Source organism: Typopeltis vanoorti, chromosome 2, assembly GCF_054136105.1.
Source record: "Typopeltis vanoorti isolate ZY-2024b chromosome 2, IOZ_Tvanoo_1.0, whole genome shotgun sequence".
Taxonomy (NCBI): domain Eukaryota; kingdom Metazoa; phylum Arthropoda; class Arachnida; order Uropygi; family Thelyphonidae; genus Typopeltis; species Typopeltis vanoorti.
In genome coordinates, this window is record NC_143550.1 from 170,541,686 (window position 1) to 170,559,755 (window position 18,070).

The window sequence follows — 18,070 nt, forward strand, 5'->3', positions numbered from 1 at the left end:
TCCGATGTCAGTATAGTATGGTTTAATTCTTTGTTCAATAATTTCTAGATTGTAACTTCAAATAAATAAACCATCATGTATTACTGAAATAGAAATCCAAAGGCTTATTTATCATAAGCCTTTGGAGATGTCCTCTAGGAGATGTGCTTTGCATTATAGAAAATACTAAGGAAAGCGATCTGGAATTTACTCCACCTTTACTACGAGTCGCCCACAAGGTTACTTATGCTTGCATCGGCCGAAACTTTTAGTTTCTATATATTCGGCACGAAACTCTTGTAGTTTCTCTATTCGGCTATGAAATAACGTTGGATTCAATATCCACTTCATTTGTACCACCATGTAGTATATTTGCAGAGTTTTTTCTTTATGTTTCATTGCTTGTTTGCTTTGCCGATGTCTGGAGAGTCATTTTGCTTTACATCGTAGAATTTATGCTGATAAGAAAAAATTAAAACTGTTCAAACGACTCTTGATAACTTCTTTTGATATAAAAAAAATTCCAGTAAATAATGTAGGTACAAGCATTTATTAAACATTTACTATGCATTATTTTTTTTCTTTCCTAAAAGAGTACCATATAAAACGAATTATTAATACAGTAATTGATTATGGACGAATTATAATTTTTACCATTGATTAGCAGATTTGATTAACGCGATTTTGATATACACTGTAACATCGAGGGATTAAGTAACCGCGTTAATCGAGGGATACCTGTATTTTAATTATCTCAAAGATCAATGTTTAATTATGTTCACTTTTAAACGTGTGCACATGTGCAATAAGCGTTTACTTTTACTAAACCTTAATTTTATTGTTTAAACAGTTTGGTATATTAAAACTATTGACAACATGAGTTAGAAAATTAGAAAATATTTTAAATGTTGATTGAATATGTTGATTGACTGACTGGGAAATGAGGGAAATTCGAATTATATAACATCAGTACCTCACTCGGTATGGATGAAGTCCCTTGGTTGGAAAGACAACACGTCTAGGACTACAAAAACAATTTTTAGGACTTTTCAAATGAAGGTGAGCTTGGCGGACTCATCCAGAGATAGGAGAGTTATTTCACCAGGAAACTCTGGTTTTTCATCCCGAATACAGTACAAATCGACCTCTGAAAACACACAAGTACTTACCGTTGGGCAAGGAAGGCAAAGGGAACCAGTTGTTCTTTAATTATTATTTCCTATTAAAGTAGCATTTCTTCCAACAACCATAAGGTTGAGGGGTGAAGGGGATATTTACCATATTTTTTCTAGTACTTTTATAATTAAAAAAGTTGAAGAGCACGAATCTAGAACCATATTGCATAATAATTATTATTCTTATTTATAAATCATAACAAAATATAATTGTGGACATAGAAATGAAGTAACAGACACTGTTACAGGCTACCCTACCCTCCTAATTATAAACCAGTAACCTTGAAAGTATCGACAACACGGTATGTGAGCGAAATTATCAATGACATTGCCACCTGTTATGCTAGAAATTTGGTCTCGACGCGTAGGTTTAGTCGATCGTTAGCTGTACTTGTAGCACTGTTCTCTGGAATACAACGATAAAGTATTCAAGAATTCATATTTTTGTCATGCATGGTTACAATAAACTAAATCGAGTTTTTAAAGAAAAAATAAACTTTAATTCGGTTGAGAATAAAGTGAATGAGTTTGATTCTACGTTTGTTTAATGCACAACTTTTGATGTGGGTTGGGCACTTCTAAATCAAATGCACATTATTCTAAAACAGTAATCGGTAAGGGGGAGGGGTGGAGACAAATTTAGTACCTTAGAGAAGCATGCTTTACGTCATTATCGAAACTCATATTTGAATATCATGCATTTGTGCTTAGAAATGCCGGTACGTCTGGAAAATTATGTTTGAATCATTTATTCAAATATAAAAAGAAGAAAGTTATCATCTACACCTTCATATATAGTGAATATGTAGGAAGAATAGATGGGTGTTAATTGTCCGATGATAAGTGGTTTCCAAGATTTTAGAAAGGAACACGAGAACGATATGCTGAAGCCTTTTATTCCCGTATAGGGAGTAGAGGAGACCGTTTTAGCCCCGTCTAACTTTTGGAGACTGAGCGGGCAGTTCAATCTCCACTGGTAGCCAATCAGAGATAGCTGGTCCAGCGCTATCAGTAATTAAGTGGCACGCAGTGAAAAGATGGCTAACAATTGCAGCCATCTCGTGGCACCTAATCCTAACACAATATTTTAAATGTCTGAAAATTGTATGGACTATACGGTCAATTTTCTTGAGTTTACGGGACAAAAAAACGAGTTTTCGGGAGAAAAACCCCGCTTGCCCGTGCCAGAGATCGAATAACTGAGGAACGGTCGAAAAAATGCCCTCTAGTCGGTGACTAGAATCGAACTCATGGCGCTCTTTCGAAGCGTTGAGGTAAGCACCACTTCCACTGAATTATGCAGGCTCTTCTCACAGCCAAACGTTTTTAAAAATGATTCATCATGGAATTTTCAAATTCACCTTCTTAAAAGGTGGTTCATCAGAGAAGAACTTTATCTACGTAGGTAAAGCACAGCTGTAGGTAAAACTACCTTATTTTGATGTTAAGAGAGTCATATCGTATCGATAAGAAATGTTTATTCTTACGTGAGGTCCTGGTTGAATTAAACATAAGGTAAATACGATTCTTTTTCCAGGAAATAGTACAAGATTGGATTTAGAAGAAGCCGAACTTTCTGGATGATGCACCACCTGTAAATGTTGTCACTTAGGCCTATTGAGCAGCAGCATTTTGTTGGCCTGCAAAGTCTCAGTTGCCGAGACTTTGAAGTCTTCGCATTTACTTCAGCAGTCGGAATTGCTTAGCGTAATAATTAAGATGTAAGGCCTTGTTCGGTCTCATCTCTATCGTACCAAAGCTTTTAAATAACTTCTTTTTGAACTATAATCCACATTTTAGAACACTTGCGCGATGCTGCTTTTCGCAAACGTATAAATGCAACCATGAAGTTTCTGAAACGCCAATGGCTACCAGAAATAAAATCATCAGCTCTTCCATTTATTTGAAAACAGCGTAGAAGAATCAAAAAGATTCTCAATGAAAGGTGCAACCTAAAGAAACTTAACCTACTCTCTAAATAACATTAGTGACTAACTGTACAAAAACACCACAACTATCCTATTAATTTTATTTAATTCATAAAGAGAACAAAAGGAAAAATGTGTGCCCGCACTCGATACTTGGAGGCTTTCAAAATAACCTTCGCTGTGGTTTTCTTTATCTGTAGAATTTTCTTAATTCATATCAGTCAAAAAACAAATATATCGAGCCTTAATTATGTCAAAAACCATTCAATTTTAATATAAAAAAATCTGTAGGGAATACGTTGTTGCCCAACATGTTTGTTCTCGGTCTTACAATAGCGATTGTCATTGCATCACATTCGAATGTTGCATTATTAATCCCAAAAGCCAATAAAGAAATATTTACTTTACTTACGAGTGTGCCGAATATTTCTGATAATCGCGCTTAACGTATTACTAGCAAATGGAAAGACCAAAAAACAACAGAAAGCTACTTATCTTTAATAAAGTGAGGTGTGGTAAGATTCACTTTGTCTAGAAAGGCTTTTGTACTCGCAAAATAACAAGGGACAGGCAAGAAATAGCAATTTATATTTATGGGAAATCCGTAGTGAATACGCAATTCATTCTTCCTTTTATTTTTAGGATATTTTCAATATTCGTAAGTATTCATAATTGGGACAGATAAGAGACCCTGAGGATTTGCGTGTATAATTGCATACAACAATTCACAACTCAGTTATCTTTATGAAAGAACGTTCGTTCAATAGACTGACAAAAAAAGTTCATAAACAAGTTGAAAAATTTCCCAGGGGATTTCTTGTTTGATGTTTTTAGATAAAGTATGTAATTTTGTACACGATTCTTTATAGAAATCGCCCTGATGTAAACAAGTGACTATTTCCATGCCACATGGTTTAGGGTCGAGCCCATAGCGACATGTTGGATTCCAAGAATAAAACTGAAGTTGGCAGGCTGGTTCAAAAATGCACTTGTTAAAGAGAATGAAATAAAAGAAGACGTTATGACATTTTCGTTACAATGGCCCATTAGGAATGTCGATTATATTTTGTGTTTTCTTTAGGCAATGAAGAAAACTAAAGATTTCAACGTGATAGTTCACAAGAACAGCTCATGGGAGTAAAGAAACGACTGAAGGCAAAAAAAAAACAACAACAAATATCCTTTGTGGCAAAAAAATGTCGTCAGATAGAAACAGATTGTCAGGATTTCCTATTCTACAAAGAATCTGATGTGTTTTGCGAAATATAACCTGTTGATCAACAGAGAAATAAAGCCAATTTAATTACATAGCCTAAGTTGCTTTGGCGTTATCTCAACAATCAACCAATCAAGAAATATTTAGCACATTCGGGTAGAAGCCATGATTTTCTCCGTACTATATTTGTGCAGCTCTTTTTACAGAAGTCGTTCAGAAATACGAGAGATATTTCAGGTAATATGAAGCAATTTTAAGCACTCGCTTAACATGAGCCTGTGTTGATATTTCTGATGTTGGAAAGATATTTCTTATGGCCTCGATCTTCCAGAATGTTCAATAATTCTTCCTCTGTAGATTGCTATTTTGAAGGTCGCGCCATTTTATATACCGCAATCACGGTAGGCAATTTCAGGGAAATGCCATCGCATGAGGAAATAGCACTTGTGGGTTATATGTCCGCGATTTCACACCACATACCTTTATCTGAAGCGAATATACCCTTTAAAATACTGAAATTGCTCTGCGAGTTAGAACTTACTCCATCGATATATCTAATGTTTCATACTTGGTCTAAACTACAGCAGACAACTTTTAATATGTTGGTCATTTTACGACTTGAAAACATTTACTGCAACTGAAAGTATATCGATGAAAGAATACCAAAATATGATGCAAAAAGGCTAAAGTCATCCGTAAGCAACGCCATATTTATGCTAGCACTTTTTTAAGATTGACTCACAAAATAACACGTTTTTCAAATCTTTATCTCATCATTCCACATTAATCCACATAATAAAAAAAAGTGTTACGATCACATATAATTTAACCTTTGTAATTTCGGTATAAATTTCTAGTCGTAGCAGTGACTCACTATGTTTAATAAGACTAATGTAGCTAGTCAGACAACTCCTATTACAAGAATATTAGGGCGATGATTCGAACTGTTATAACTCTGGTTCTAAGTTGAGTATTATCAGTCGTCCACTTTTACTCGCTCGAGATGGCTACAGGATATAGCCAACCAACTCTGAAGCATTCGATTCAAAGTCAAAAGGGAAAAAAAAGCCCTGAAAACATTTTTTTCCCTTTTCGCTCTCCCACTTCTCATAATAATTACAGGTCTGACCTTTCAGCCAATTTTCCCAATTTATTTTTCCATTACTATTATTTTTCCTGTACCATTATTTTTCAAATAATAGTACAGGAAACACTGCATTTACAACACCCGATTACAATCTTACCTCCATTTACTGCAAGCAAACGTAGAAATGAACAGCGTATCCAACGTAGTATAAATGCGCCCAAAATATAACAATAATTATGATTTGTTGTTAATTATATGTGTCCTTTTGCTGTATCTAATTTTTAGTTTATTTATTTTACTTTGATTTAACTTCAACACTATGATTTTAATTTGGTTTTTAGTTTGATCTAGGTAACACAAAGAAGGAAAATGTAATTTTTGTTGTCTACAACCAAATGCACGTGTCTTTAATTTTCTGTGTTCTTGTATCACAGTCTTACCTACGTATTAACTTCCCCTCGCATATATCGGCTTACAGGTTTTTGAAGATTTTTGAAGATGTATCTTCAAAAACTCGCTTGCAATGAAAACTCATACTTCTGGCATTTTTTCGGACACATAGTTTCATATTTGCAACTCAATTTTGTCCATTATTGAAATGATTCTGGGATTATCACATGAAAATAGTGAATATGAAGTTAATTACCTATTAAAATGTATAAACATAAACTTTATTGTACAGTGAATACTATGATGTATACTGTTGAAATCTATATCTATAGTCAAAGTTATGTTTACTAAATAATAATATAGTTATATAGTTAATTTAGAATAAATGGCATGGTTGTATTCATAACGGCAATAGCTGAGCCTCAGTTAAAACTTCATTGGCTACAGCATTGCCATCCGTTAACCTGGAAGTCCTAAAAAGGACTAGAACAACTACCCTCTAACCTAAGTACAACTTAGATACTAGGTAAGTGATAGATTCTATTGTATGGTGTGAGGTCATCAATCCACTTATTGGATACCTAAAGTGGCTTGAAATGGGGTTTCTTAAACATAGCTTTCAGATTATTTAAAAAGCAAGTAAAATTTAAAATAAATATATTAAATTAATAAAAGTAGAAACAATCTACTGTTGTTTTTGTTGTTGTTAGCATACGGCAGTATCCCGGATAATTGCACCCGAGTTCTGTGTCTGTAGATATGTGTGGTGACGACGCCAGTTTTCTTGTTTCGAGGGATGGAAAACCCGAGTTTTCGGGGGGAGGGGCTCCACCTGTGTATGAGACCGGCTAACTTATCCTTACTTGAAAATTGTTAATATTTTTTTTCTTTTTACAAATATTGTATAGATTAATTTTAATTAAATCATTATTTTTTTTTTAAATTGTGATCTAGCGACAACGAAGCTGAGCATTTGTTTGTTAAATGCGTGGAACAAGACGGCTTATTCAAGTAGGATTGGAACACACACCTACACATTCCATTTCAACTAGAAATTGTTACTTCTAATGATAGACTGAAGTCATTGCTCACATGCATCTCGAGAACGAGTTTCTTTTATGATTACATACAGTCTAAATATCTGATCTATTTTAACTTTATTTTATCGGATCATTTTTTTAAAGATATTATCAGCCAGAGCATTCATTTTTTTGGAGGACACCTCTTACAGATAGATAACCATAAGAATATTGAATAAGATAAGATTCAATAAAGATTAAACCCGCATGTCTTCGTGTGGTGAGTTCCTTGCTATAAAACCATATATGTTTTTAATTAAAATTTCCAAAATATTTAATTTTAGCATTATATCGAACGTGCGTGATAATTATAAAAGTATTGAAGTTGCATATTAACATATTGGTAGTTTTGAGAACTTATTTAGAGACCAACCATCATATATATAGTTGTATTTAAATATAGAAAAAACATTAACGGATTAGAATAAATACATTCCTCATTTCGGACAAGATAATTGTTGTCATTTCCACCTATCATTTAAATTATTTAAAATATTTTGATATTTGGGCTTTTTTTTCTGAATAGAGTGAAGATCACCGATTTATTTATTTTTTTTAAATCCGTGATCTCGGCACACATAATAGTCTATATAATGCACATAACTAGAATGTTTTTTTTTTTAAATAATGGCTACATTTCGAACAGTGAAAAAGATTTTTTTTTCGGTCTTTCATGAGTACTGATAATAACGAGGCTAGTGGGACCTCCTTCCGGACAGTCTGGAGGCGGTAATTTGAACTGGCATTCCTCCTTTTCTCGTCGGCCCAGACTGCGCTTCTGATGTGACTCAAGTTGTTTTTAAAAATACCAGTTTAGAAATAATGCAGACTCGCTTTTCCCTGGGTCCACAGTTTGTCCACAGTTTGGACAAACACAGCTTTAATTTTATATAATGTTATGCCAGCTCCCGATAGAATAGGATGTAGTCTCAATCCATAATGATTTGGAAATCGGTGATATCCGGTCTCCATCTTCCTCAATCCGTAAGTTGTGGTGATTTCTAGTCGGATTATATTGAAGAAATCGTGTGCAAGAATATGGCAGACAAATACTGCCATCTCGTGTTGTTAATAATAACTAGTCTATAATTTGGTGTGAAACTGAGTGAGTTCTACGGTCGATTTATTGTTGAAATGCTACCTTTTTATCTCATACACCAGCAGAAATAATTTTTATTCTCAATATCCTGTAAAGGAAGGTGAGATGAAACTAATTGTTATAGTTCGTCCACAGTTTGTAGATCTCTGTTTGGCGTCTTGCTAAGAATAGTCGATTCATGCTGAAGGGGAGAAAGAAATGAAGGACGTCCGAACTGGTCGCCAACAAGCGAAATCACGTGCTTTTTAGGTAAAATTTTCCAACTGTTATACAAGCAACATAGTTAACTACAATAATCATAAAAGAGAAGTTAATTATCCGACCGGTAATAATAAACAACTCATCCCACAATACGGACTGATTACCCTATTATCGGAATGGATTCTCCTTTTTCTGAGATGCGCAGAAGTGTCGAAGGATCTCTAATCGTTGGGCGAACTATAATAATACAGTTTTCCAAATAGAAAAAAATAAAGTTTTCCAAAAAGAGAAAAAACACAATACACGACACACTGAAGAAGAAATATGATTCATATATTGATCCAGCTTCAAGTGAATACCACTTGTTTAGTGGAAAGCATAAAGATCCTGGATGTCGCCATTTTCTACAGAAAACGTCAAAATAGACTGTGTAAACAGAGATCAAGAGATAGTCCTGTTTTCAATTAGCCAATCTCTTTGTTGCAGTGATGCATGCACTTGAAGAATTTTATCTGAAATTAAAGGACAGGAAGACATTGGGTGTGGCAACCACCCTGGTCAACGAGAGGATGTCTTGCATGCTAGAAGGAATCGATATTTCATAATTAAAAGCCGCACACGTATACTAAACTAAAGTTCTACTTCCTCAATACATAAAAGACCACAGATTAGTTCAGGTCCAAAGTTATTAAACAGCAAGCTAATCAGCACACTTTATTGAGATAGTGAGGTGAAAAATAGTAGCAAGCAACAACTCATTACAGCTAAGACAAACTGCGATGTTAATATTTTATTAAAAATCTTTAACAGAGTAGGAAATGCAACAGAAGTGAAGTGGTGATAAGGATTAATGTATCGATGTACTGGGGATTAAGGTTGGATTAAGGTACCCAGAGAAATGGATTAATTCTCTGCTCCTTTTCCTACAGATAACAGTAATTTTGAATTTCCATGTACATCAACACCCAGAGGCCAATCACTCTCTCTATTGCTATACGATTACCGATGTGTTTAGGAAAGTATATTCGAGCTAAGCAGTATCAAATACATTATTCTAAAGAACGTCCTGAAATAGAACTAGTAGAGTAACAGCAGACAGAAGAGCATTTGGATGTGGCAGCTGTAGTGTAGACTTAGAAACATAAACATGTCTCGTATCGGACATCAGAGACATCTGATGGTAGTTTTACAGTAGTCATATTTCTGTAGTTTTAAATAAGCAAGGAGTTTTTGACCCATTTGAGCGACCGACAGCTATATAATTGTCAGATTCCAGATTCTTATGTACATTGTTATTTCTTTGAAGATTTACAAAAGTCTCTAAATAGAAATTTTGAACTATATTTGAATCTATATCTAATGAGAAAATATCAAAAATATTTTTAGAACTATAGAACTTATTTAGCGTAAGTTCATATACACCTTATATAAAAATTAACAGAATAGCTTATCACTGTTTTATTATTTAGAGTTGCATTCTGGTAGTAGGGATGGAGTAAACCCTGGGAGGGTAATGGATGGCAATGCTGTAGCCAATGAAGTTCTAACTGAGGCTCGGCTATTGCTGTTACCCTCCTGCCATGATCAGAGCTTTATAGCTCAATAACACCTTATCCTTACACTGTCCTCTACAGATAACGGGGAAGATGAAAAAGCATTATTGAAACGAATGCCAACATCTTAAATTTAAAAGTTTGTGTGGTCTGTACGACTGCTCAGCAGTGCCGAATCTCATATGAAACTTTACAAGCCTTAATTACGGAAGATTTAGGAATCGTTGCATCTGCGTGCGTATCATATGGAAAAAAAAGCATAGCATTTGTGTCTCTGTAAGGAACAAAAAACTCTCAGATATTAAGGGAATTAGTTGAGGATAAATATTTATATCACCGAATAAGTGAAAAGAAAAAAAAATATTATAATTATATACTCATCTGTATTGGATATCCACAATTTCCACTTGCTATGTTGAATGTTCTGTGACTACAAAGCAACGTGTCTTCATGTACAAGTAACCGATGCTCTGAGAGGGCGTCAATCCTATCGGCGCCAGTGTGCTGTGGTTGTCAATGGCATTCTTTTTCCTTGAGGTGTCACTGATTTTCGCGGCGGGATTCGAACCCTGTGTGTCCGTTGTTTAGAGAGAAGTTAGATTAAACACATTCGGCCAACCAGACCGACAACAAGTTGATAAGAAAACAAACAGAAAATGAAAGCAATCTTCAGCCAAGGAAATAATTGTGAAGATTTTCAGTTGCAGCTAAATTTAATAATTTTCTTGACAAAAACGTGTTTTCATTAGAGAGGGATTTCGGAACAGATATTAAATGCTTTTAGATAATCTGTTGGAAATATAAATTGTAACAGATGTGGGATGTATCGATGTGCATGTTTTAATGTAAAGAGGATCAGACGTAATTTTACTTTACGGAATTGATCCTCTAACAAAATCACCAGGATTAAGTTGGATTTTCGGATTTGCACTTTTAACTAGAACACAATCGATCGTACTTTCAATACTGATTGCGCAAGATGTAAACAAGTAACATTCCTGATACTGGGAAGTAGCTAACGGATGCGGAGACGAATTATTTCGAAACAGGGAGTGTCGTTATTTTGGCTGGAAAAGAAAGCGACAAAAGAAGTGTCCCAAGATGTGATGAAAACTTCAGCAAAGTAAACACTTTTTTTTTTATCTGAAAATAAGTTTTCACTTTAATCATTTAAATGTAAGGCGATTAGTCACGTGTCAGATACTCTACTAGCAGTTCCTTATCGCACATTGATGCCAAATTTTGTTCTTATTTATTTAAAACGGAAATAAAGACTTCAAGACTTAGTTTAATCCCCTAAAAACTAATTAAGGAAGGGGAAAAAATAGACAAACGCAGTCTCTCTTGTTCCAAAAATGAAATACAAATTCCGCATATTGTACTATATTACAACAATGATTCAATTTATTTCAGATTTACCAATAAACCAAAAATCACAAGGTATAAAGGAAAGAAATTTTTTGATGTTATACGCCCTAAGCAATTAAGCTGTGAGGATAGAATATTATGCTTGTGTTTTTCCCCGGTTTACCAGTCTTGCGGAACGAAAAACCTGAAATTCAGGCACGAAAACCTTTCCAACTGCATATCAGACCGGATAACTAACCTCCAGTTGAAAAGTCCAATAAAGGTTCTTCGCATTTTAGGGGGCAAGCGAAATTACCATGTTTTACTACACTAAATTACTATAATTCTATTAAAAGGACATAGAGAGAGAGAGAGAGAGAGAGAGAGAGAGAGGCTTCAATTTCAGTGATAGCATGGTTATTATTTTGAGTTTAATTGAAATTGAGGAATGTAGGAGATGATGTAAAGATAAGATGTGGAGCAAAGATTTTAGAAGACGTGGATAGATTTCAATATTTAGATAGCTGGATCTCAGAGAAAGAAACTTCAGAATTGGATATTAGAAATAGAACAGGTAAAACTAAATCGGCATTTATGGAAATGAGGAGAATTTTAATAAAGAAGAGTATTAAAATAGGCGTTAAAGTTGGAATAGTTAAAGCAACAGTTTGGAGTATTGCAAGTTATGGAAGTGAGTCTTGGACACTTTGAAAGAGAGATATGGAAAGAATTAATGCATTGGAAATGTGGTGTTATAGAAAGATTCGCTATACAGAGAGAATATCAAATCCAGAAGTTTTAAGAAGAGTTGGGATGGAAAGAACACCGCTCATAATATTATGCAAAGAAAGACCAGATTTTCAGGACATCTTCTGAGAGGCTCTTCGGGACACCTCACAAGAACTATATTACAAGGGAAAGTTGAGGGGAAGAGAAGACGTGGAAGACCAACTAGAGAGTGGTTCAATGATATTGTGGAATGGACTGGTTTAAGAATGAAGGAGGCGACAGAGAGAGAGAAATGGAGAAGAGCTGCTCATCGTCTGCAACCCTCTTTCTAGAGGATGCTATCGGATGACGACGACGACCAAAATTCTAGGGTTAGTTTATTAGCATCGAGAGTATATCATCTACGTCAAAACCGAAAAGTAGTCATAGGCGTATTACGATTTGTGGAAACAGTGTGTGTGTGTGTGTGTGTGTGTGTGTGTGTGTGTGTGTGTGTGTGTGTGTGTGTGTGTGTGTGTGTGTGTGTGTGTGTGTGTGTGTGTGTGTGTGTGTGTGTGTGTGTGTTTTAATGTCCTGAATGCATTAAAGTGGGACTCGATGTCCTGTAGTCCAATTTTAATGCATCTCGCAAAATTCTTAAATAACATCTCATTAATAAAATGTAATAATATTCACTATTTGATATTTATTAACGCGATATTTGGGTCCTGCTGATATTTGTTGAATAAATGTGAATTTTGGTTCCGATTGGACCACTTATAGTATTAGACTTTATAAAGCAAACTTAAGTGTAGAGTACATAATCCATAAACCGATCGATATATCATAAGCTTTTTATAATTTTTGAAATACTCGTCGCATTTTCACAAAAGTACTATCCTCGAAACTATTTTTGAACAACGAAACTTTAGTTGGCTTAGTTGGTCGAGTTTATAACTCTCTTTGCTCTCCAACTACCTGGCTGAGAATTTAATCTTATAACGCGGCTTTAATGCGTGTTTAAGTCTTTAAGTGGTGGGCCATTTTTGTTTCTTGCTGGGAGGTCACCTCTCCGTGCTTATTGTAGACCTGAAGTGACTTGAAAAAAGTTGTATCCGAACTCTAGGGGAGTGTTCCCTAAACTCTCCTTAGTCCATTTCGTGTCTGCCAAATGTAAGATAGGTTTACATACCTTGTGGGTGGGATTCACAAAAAATAAACAGACATTACGATAGATCTCGATGAATCATTATATATATTAATGTTAATTACACGACATTTGATAAACTAGTTGTCCAGGTTCAAGACTACACAATAAAATGTTATTATGTTTTTGTGATATTTTCATTTTTATTGACAAAACAATTTGAAATATTGATGACGATGCGATCAGAAGTTAAGACTGCCGTATCTATTGCTCTCCTTCTACTTCCTATATCGCATGTTGCGAATACCAAGCACACCATAGGCTCGCTCTATTATGCTAGCAACATGCAAGGAAGTCGATACTTCGAATGCTATAACAAGCCATTTATTGAAATACACACATTATTACGAACATTGCATACGGATTGTTGAAACGTTGAGATAAAGTCACGCATAAATAACTATGATTAAATAGATAATGTTTCTGTTGGTCAGTTAATCAATACAAAAGGCCAACGAGATCGAAAGCCCATCTGGGGCTTATAATGATCGCATAATAGGGTAAGTATCGATGGCATTTCGCTATCATGTTTGATGTTGTTTAGCTTTATTCTAGTTATAGTTCGATTTTTTCTCTGTCCTGTTTGAAAATTAATAAAAACAATATATAAACAATCTTCAGTATTTCTTTCATGTACAATTCATCGAGTTAGGTTACAGCATTGCTATCAATTACCCTCCCAGGGTAACAATGTCAACTATTTATCGAAGTCCTTAAAAGGACTGGCTTAAAGGGGCGAAGCAAGAATGCTTTTCATATTCCCCGCTATCTGTAGAGGACAGTGTAAGGATAAAGTGTTATTGGGCTATATAAAGCTCTGATCATGGCAGCAATAGCCGACCCTAACTTAGAACTTCATTGGCTACAGCATTGCCATCCAATACCCTCCAAGGGTATTAATCACCGCATCTCACGGTCGATTCCATATTCATCTCCTTATTTGTCGAATCCTTATAAGGACTGGCTTAAAGGGGCGAAGCAAGAATGCTTTTCATCTTCCCCGTTATCTGTAGAGGACAGTGTGGGGATAAGGTGTTATTGAGCTATATAAATCTCTGATCATGGCAGGAGGGTAATAGCAATAGCAGAGCCTCAGTTAGAACTTCATTAGCTACAGTGTCAGGCACCTGCTATAAATAGGCTGTAGGGTAGCTTCGACAAATAATAAGGAACAGAAGGAAACAATAACCTCGGAGGTTGATGGATGGCAATATAAAGCTCTGCTCATGGCAAGAGGGTAACAGCAATAGCCGAGCCTCAGTTAGAACTTCATTGGCTACAGCATTGCTATCCATTACCCTCCAAGGTATTGGATTGAAAATCAATCCCCGCTTCAAACCGATGGATGGCAAAGCTAACCTACAGCCTATTTATAGCAGATGCCTGACATATAACATTAGGTGTGTGTGGGATTCAGTTAAACATAAGAATGTCTCTAATATTTTGACCACCCTAATAAAATATTAGGGATATTATTATCTCTAATATTTTGTTATTAGAGTTATACTAAATATTTTTATAGATCTATTTCCTCGTCTAATGAGAGAGTGTAATTCCATATATACTGTTAGAGGCAGCTGAAATCGGTTAAAGATAAAAGAAAAAAAAACATGAAAAGTTGCACAGATTAATCCAACATATTTACACCGACATATGGCATAGCAATGATCGATTTGGAAAGAATGTTATTAATTAAGAAAGAACAATTTCTAAAATAAAAATAAATATTATATATATAACTTATATTAAAAAAATTTTTGTGCTGAAAAATAAAGAAAATTTTAAAAGTAATATTGTGTTTTCTAAGTAAGCCTTTTTCATTTACATACCTGTCATGATCAGAGCTTTAACAGCTCAATAACACCTTATCCTACACTGTCCTCTACAGATAACGGGGAAGATGAAAAGCATTCTTGCTTCGCCCCTTTAAGCCAGTCCTTATAAGGACTATAAGGACTATATATAGTATCTGTTCATAGTGATTGAAGCTGAAAAGATAAACCCCTTTTTGAAATCCGATAGAGCTAATTAAAAATCCTATACTAAAAATTGTTGATCTTTTTTTTGATTAATGACATCGGACTTCTGAGAGAAAAACAAACGGTATGTGCACTCTCTACAATTCTTTTCCAGCGTAATATCGTGGCAACAACTGTTTGTAATTAATCATGTTTCAACCAAACCGATATTTGTTGACATTCAATCTGGAGAATTATTTGCGTGGATAATATTGCTACGCTTCTTGAAAAAAAAAAAAAAAAAAAACTAAATAGAAGTGGCAGAATTAATAATACCATTTTAGCTGAACGATATCGATGAAATATCATTGGAAGAGATATGGTAGGAAGTATTAGATATTATTCAGATAGCTGTCTGCTGATCTGAGTTTAGCATGTTTATCGAAAGGAGAAAATTTCATAAACTTGGCCGAAGAATTTTATATTATGGAAAGAGTTGGGATTTGAAGCGAGTTTTTTTTTTTCAAGTAAAATGTTTAGATTATTTGGATGTGTATGAACCTCACGATATGATTCGTTTTATGTGAACATAATTTTGAGGTTATTGTTATCCGAAGGCTAGGGACATTTTTTATTTTAAGTACTCGATATTAATAAATATCACTCGAGTTACCGTTGATTTTTTCTTGTACGAAACGAGATAAGATTGTCTCCCAGGGACCAAAATTAACAGAAACAATTTTTCGACATTGGAGAAATCGATTCTTAGACGCTCATTGGTCAGTTAATGATACCAGGACCGTTAAAAATGTAAATGCACCAAGCAATTCAGAAAGTGCTTAGTTATGTTTGAATATTTGAAGACAACTTATATACTCAATTTCTTTCTTTTTTTTTTAATTTCGAATACTTTTTCTTGTGGAAAAGACTATCATCATGCTATTGTAGCCTGAACCCTGCATAACTAATAGAAATAGAATACTATTAGTTTTGTTCGTTGCTTTTTGAAGTTTATTCCTCAAATCACTAACAACAGGCTGCATAATCAACACGTCACAGTGAATAAGTTAACCCGTCCTTTCTGCATTATCAATGAAAAACGTACAGTTTAAAAATCATATTAACTCAACTGTATTTATTAAATGACATTTGTTGTATAGCTAATTAGCTTCTTCGTCATGTAGCTTACTCAGTGAGAGGGTGCAGCACCAATCCTTCCAGTTCTCTCTGTTGGTGGCTTTCCTTTTTGTTTCTGCACAGCCATGTGATCCTGTCCATGATCTTATATCTTCAAGCCATGTCCTTCGTTTTTTGTCTCTTGATCCTTTTCCCATAATTTTTCCTTCTAAAATTGTTAGTATCCTCTGTCCTGCTGAACTTCTCAGTATATGTCCTGCCAATCTCATCTTTTTGTTTCTGCACAGCCATGTGATCCTGTCTATGATCTTATATCTTCAAGCCATGTCTTGATTCTTTTCCCATAATTTTCCTTCAAACACTGTTAGTATCTTGTTACATGCTGAACCTCTCAGTACATGTCCCGCCAATCTCATCTTTCTCTGGATCATTTCCTGCGATAAAGATCTCTGTGTTCTCATTCACTCTAGGACATCTGTATTTTTCACATGTTCTGTCCATGGAATTTTTCAGAGCTCTTCCATAGCACCACACTTCAAAGGCTATTATCTGTTGCCTTACTCTCTTCTTGAATATCGAGGTTTCACTTCCATATGTGAAAATTGGCCACACTAATGTTCTTATCATTCGTTTCTTTGTCTCGATACCCACAGAACTTGTGAGCAGATCTTTATTTTTCCAGAATGCATCTTTAGCTATGGCTGTTCTTATTTCTATTTCTTTATCTTGCTTTCCATCTGCAGTAAAGTAGGTGCCTAAATATTTGTATTCTGTTGTATGTTCAATTTTCATATTTTTCATGAATATTTCTGGATCGAATCTGTTTTCTTTTGAGATTTTCATAAATTTGATCTTTTTTTTGCATTAATATCTAATCCAAACTCTTTACCTTCTTCGATTAGTAGCTGCAGTAATTCGATTAATTTGTTTCTGTTTTCTGCTATTAGAATGGTATCATCAGCGTATTAGCTTCTTTAGGCTATTAATAAACATCCGCTGTTGTTGAAAAGAGAACATAATGAACAAAATGAATTCTTAAAATGTTTTTCACACGCATTTTAGAAATCAGCAAGCAATTGAAATTAAATCACTTATTCTGTATTGTATATACAATATACAATATTGTATATTGAAATGATCTGTTGGGTTTAAGAGCTCATTTCACTAATTGTAGTATTCAAATACACGAAATATAATATTATATCTACTAGCTATGTTTAAACTGTAATTTAAAATTCAGAATTATCGCGTGTGGTGGCCGGGATAAAAATAGCCCCAATGTAGCCCATGCATGTCGTACGAGGCGACTAAAATGGGTATCCAAGGAGGGAAATGGATGGCAATGTGTAGCCAATAAAGATTTAACTGAGGCTCGGCTATTGCTGTTACCCTCCTGCCATGATTAGAGCTTATACCCATATATTATCCCATCCATACATTTTCGTCTAGTTGAGCCTTGCTGTAGTTCATGTGAAACAGTTCAAGGATATCTCTGAAATATCTCTGAAAAACAGTGAAAGTTAGCATGGTAAACACCAAAGTGATATATTGGCACATATATTTTCCTTCTTTCCGCTAATTAAAATAGTACCGATATGTATAGCTAATTTAAAAAATGGAATTTCAATTAATTTAAAAATTAATTCAAGTGATGAATTTAAAAGCGATTTCGATTTATTTTTGCATTAAGTGGAAGAATGGTTAGTATTAAGTATCAGCAATTGTGTATTTAATAAGGTTTTCTTAAATATTGATGGGTTTTTATGATTAAGAGAAAAAGTGTGAATTAACTTTCTAGCAGTTTGATTCATCTTATCATTGTGCAGCTGAGATTATTCATATTCTGTTCGATATTTTCATACCAGTGAAAAAAATAACGGGGTGCTTATGGGTCAAAGCTGTATAACTGAGAGGAGACCTTCACATAGCCTTTAAAGGAATGTGGAGAACCGACCAGGGCTTCTGACCTAATGTCCAATCCTCACCTTCTCGTGGTGCACTCTGTT

At 34.6% G+C, this 18,070-nt stretch overlaps 1 protein-coding gene across 1 annotated transcript in view; it reads left to right on the forward strand.

Moving 5' to 3' along the window:
- Nucleotides 1-2,404: 2,404 nt before the first annotated feature.
- The window catches only part of LOC150109661 (cardioacceleratory peptide receptor-like), an 84,150-nt gene continuing 68,484 nt past the window's right edge, over nucleotides 2,405-18,070 (forward strand). Inside the window, exon 1 of the mRNA XM_090402878.1 lies at nucleotides 2,405-2,428. Coding sequence (XP_090259004.1) covers nucleotides 2,405-2,428 — 24 coding nt within the window. The remainder of the gene's footprint in view (nucleotides 2,429-18,070) is intronic.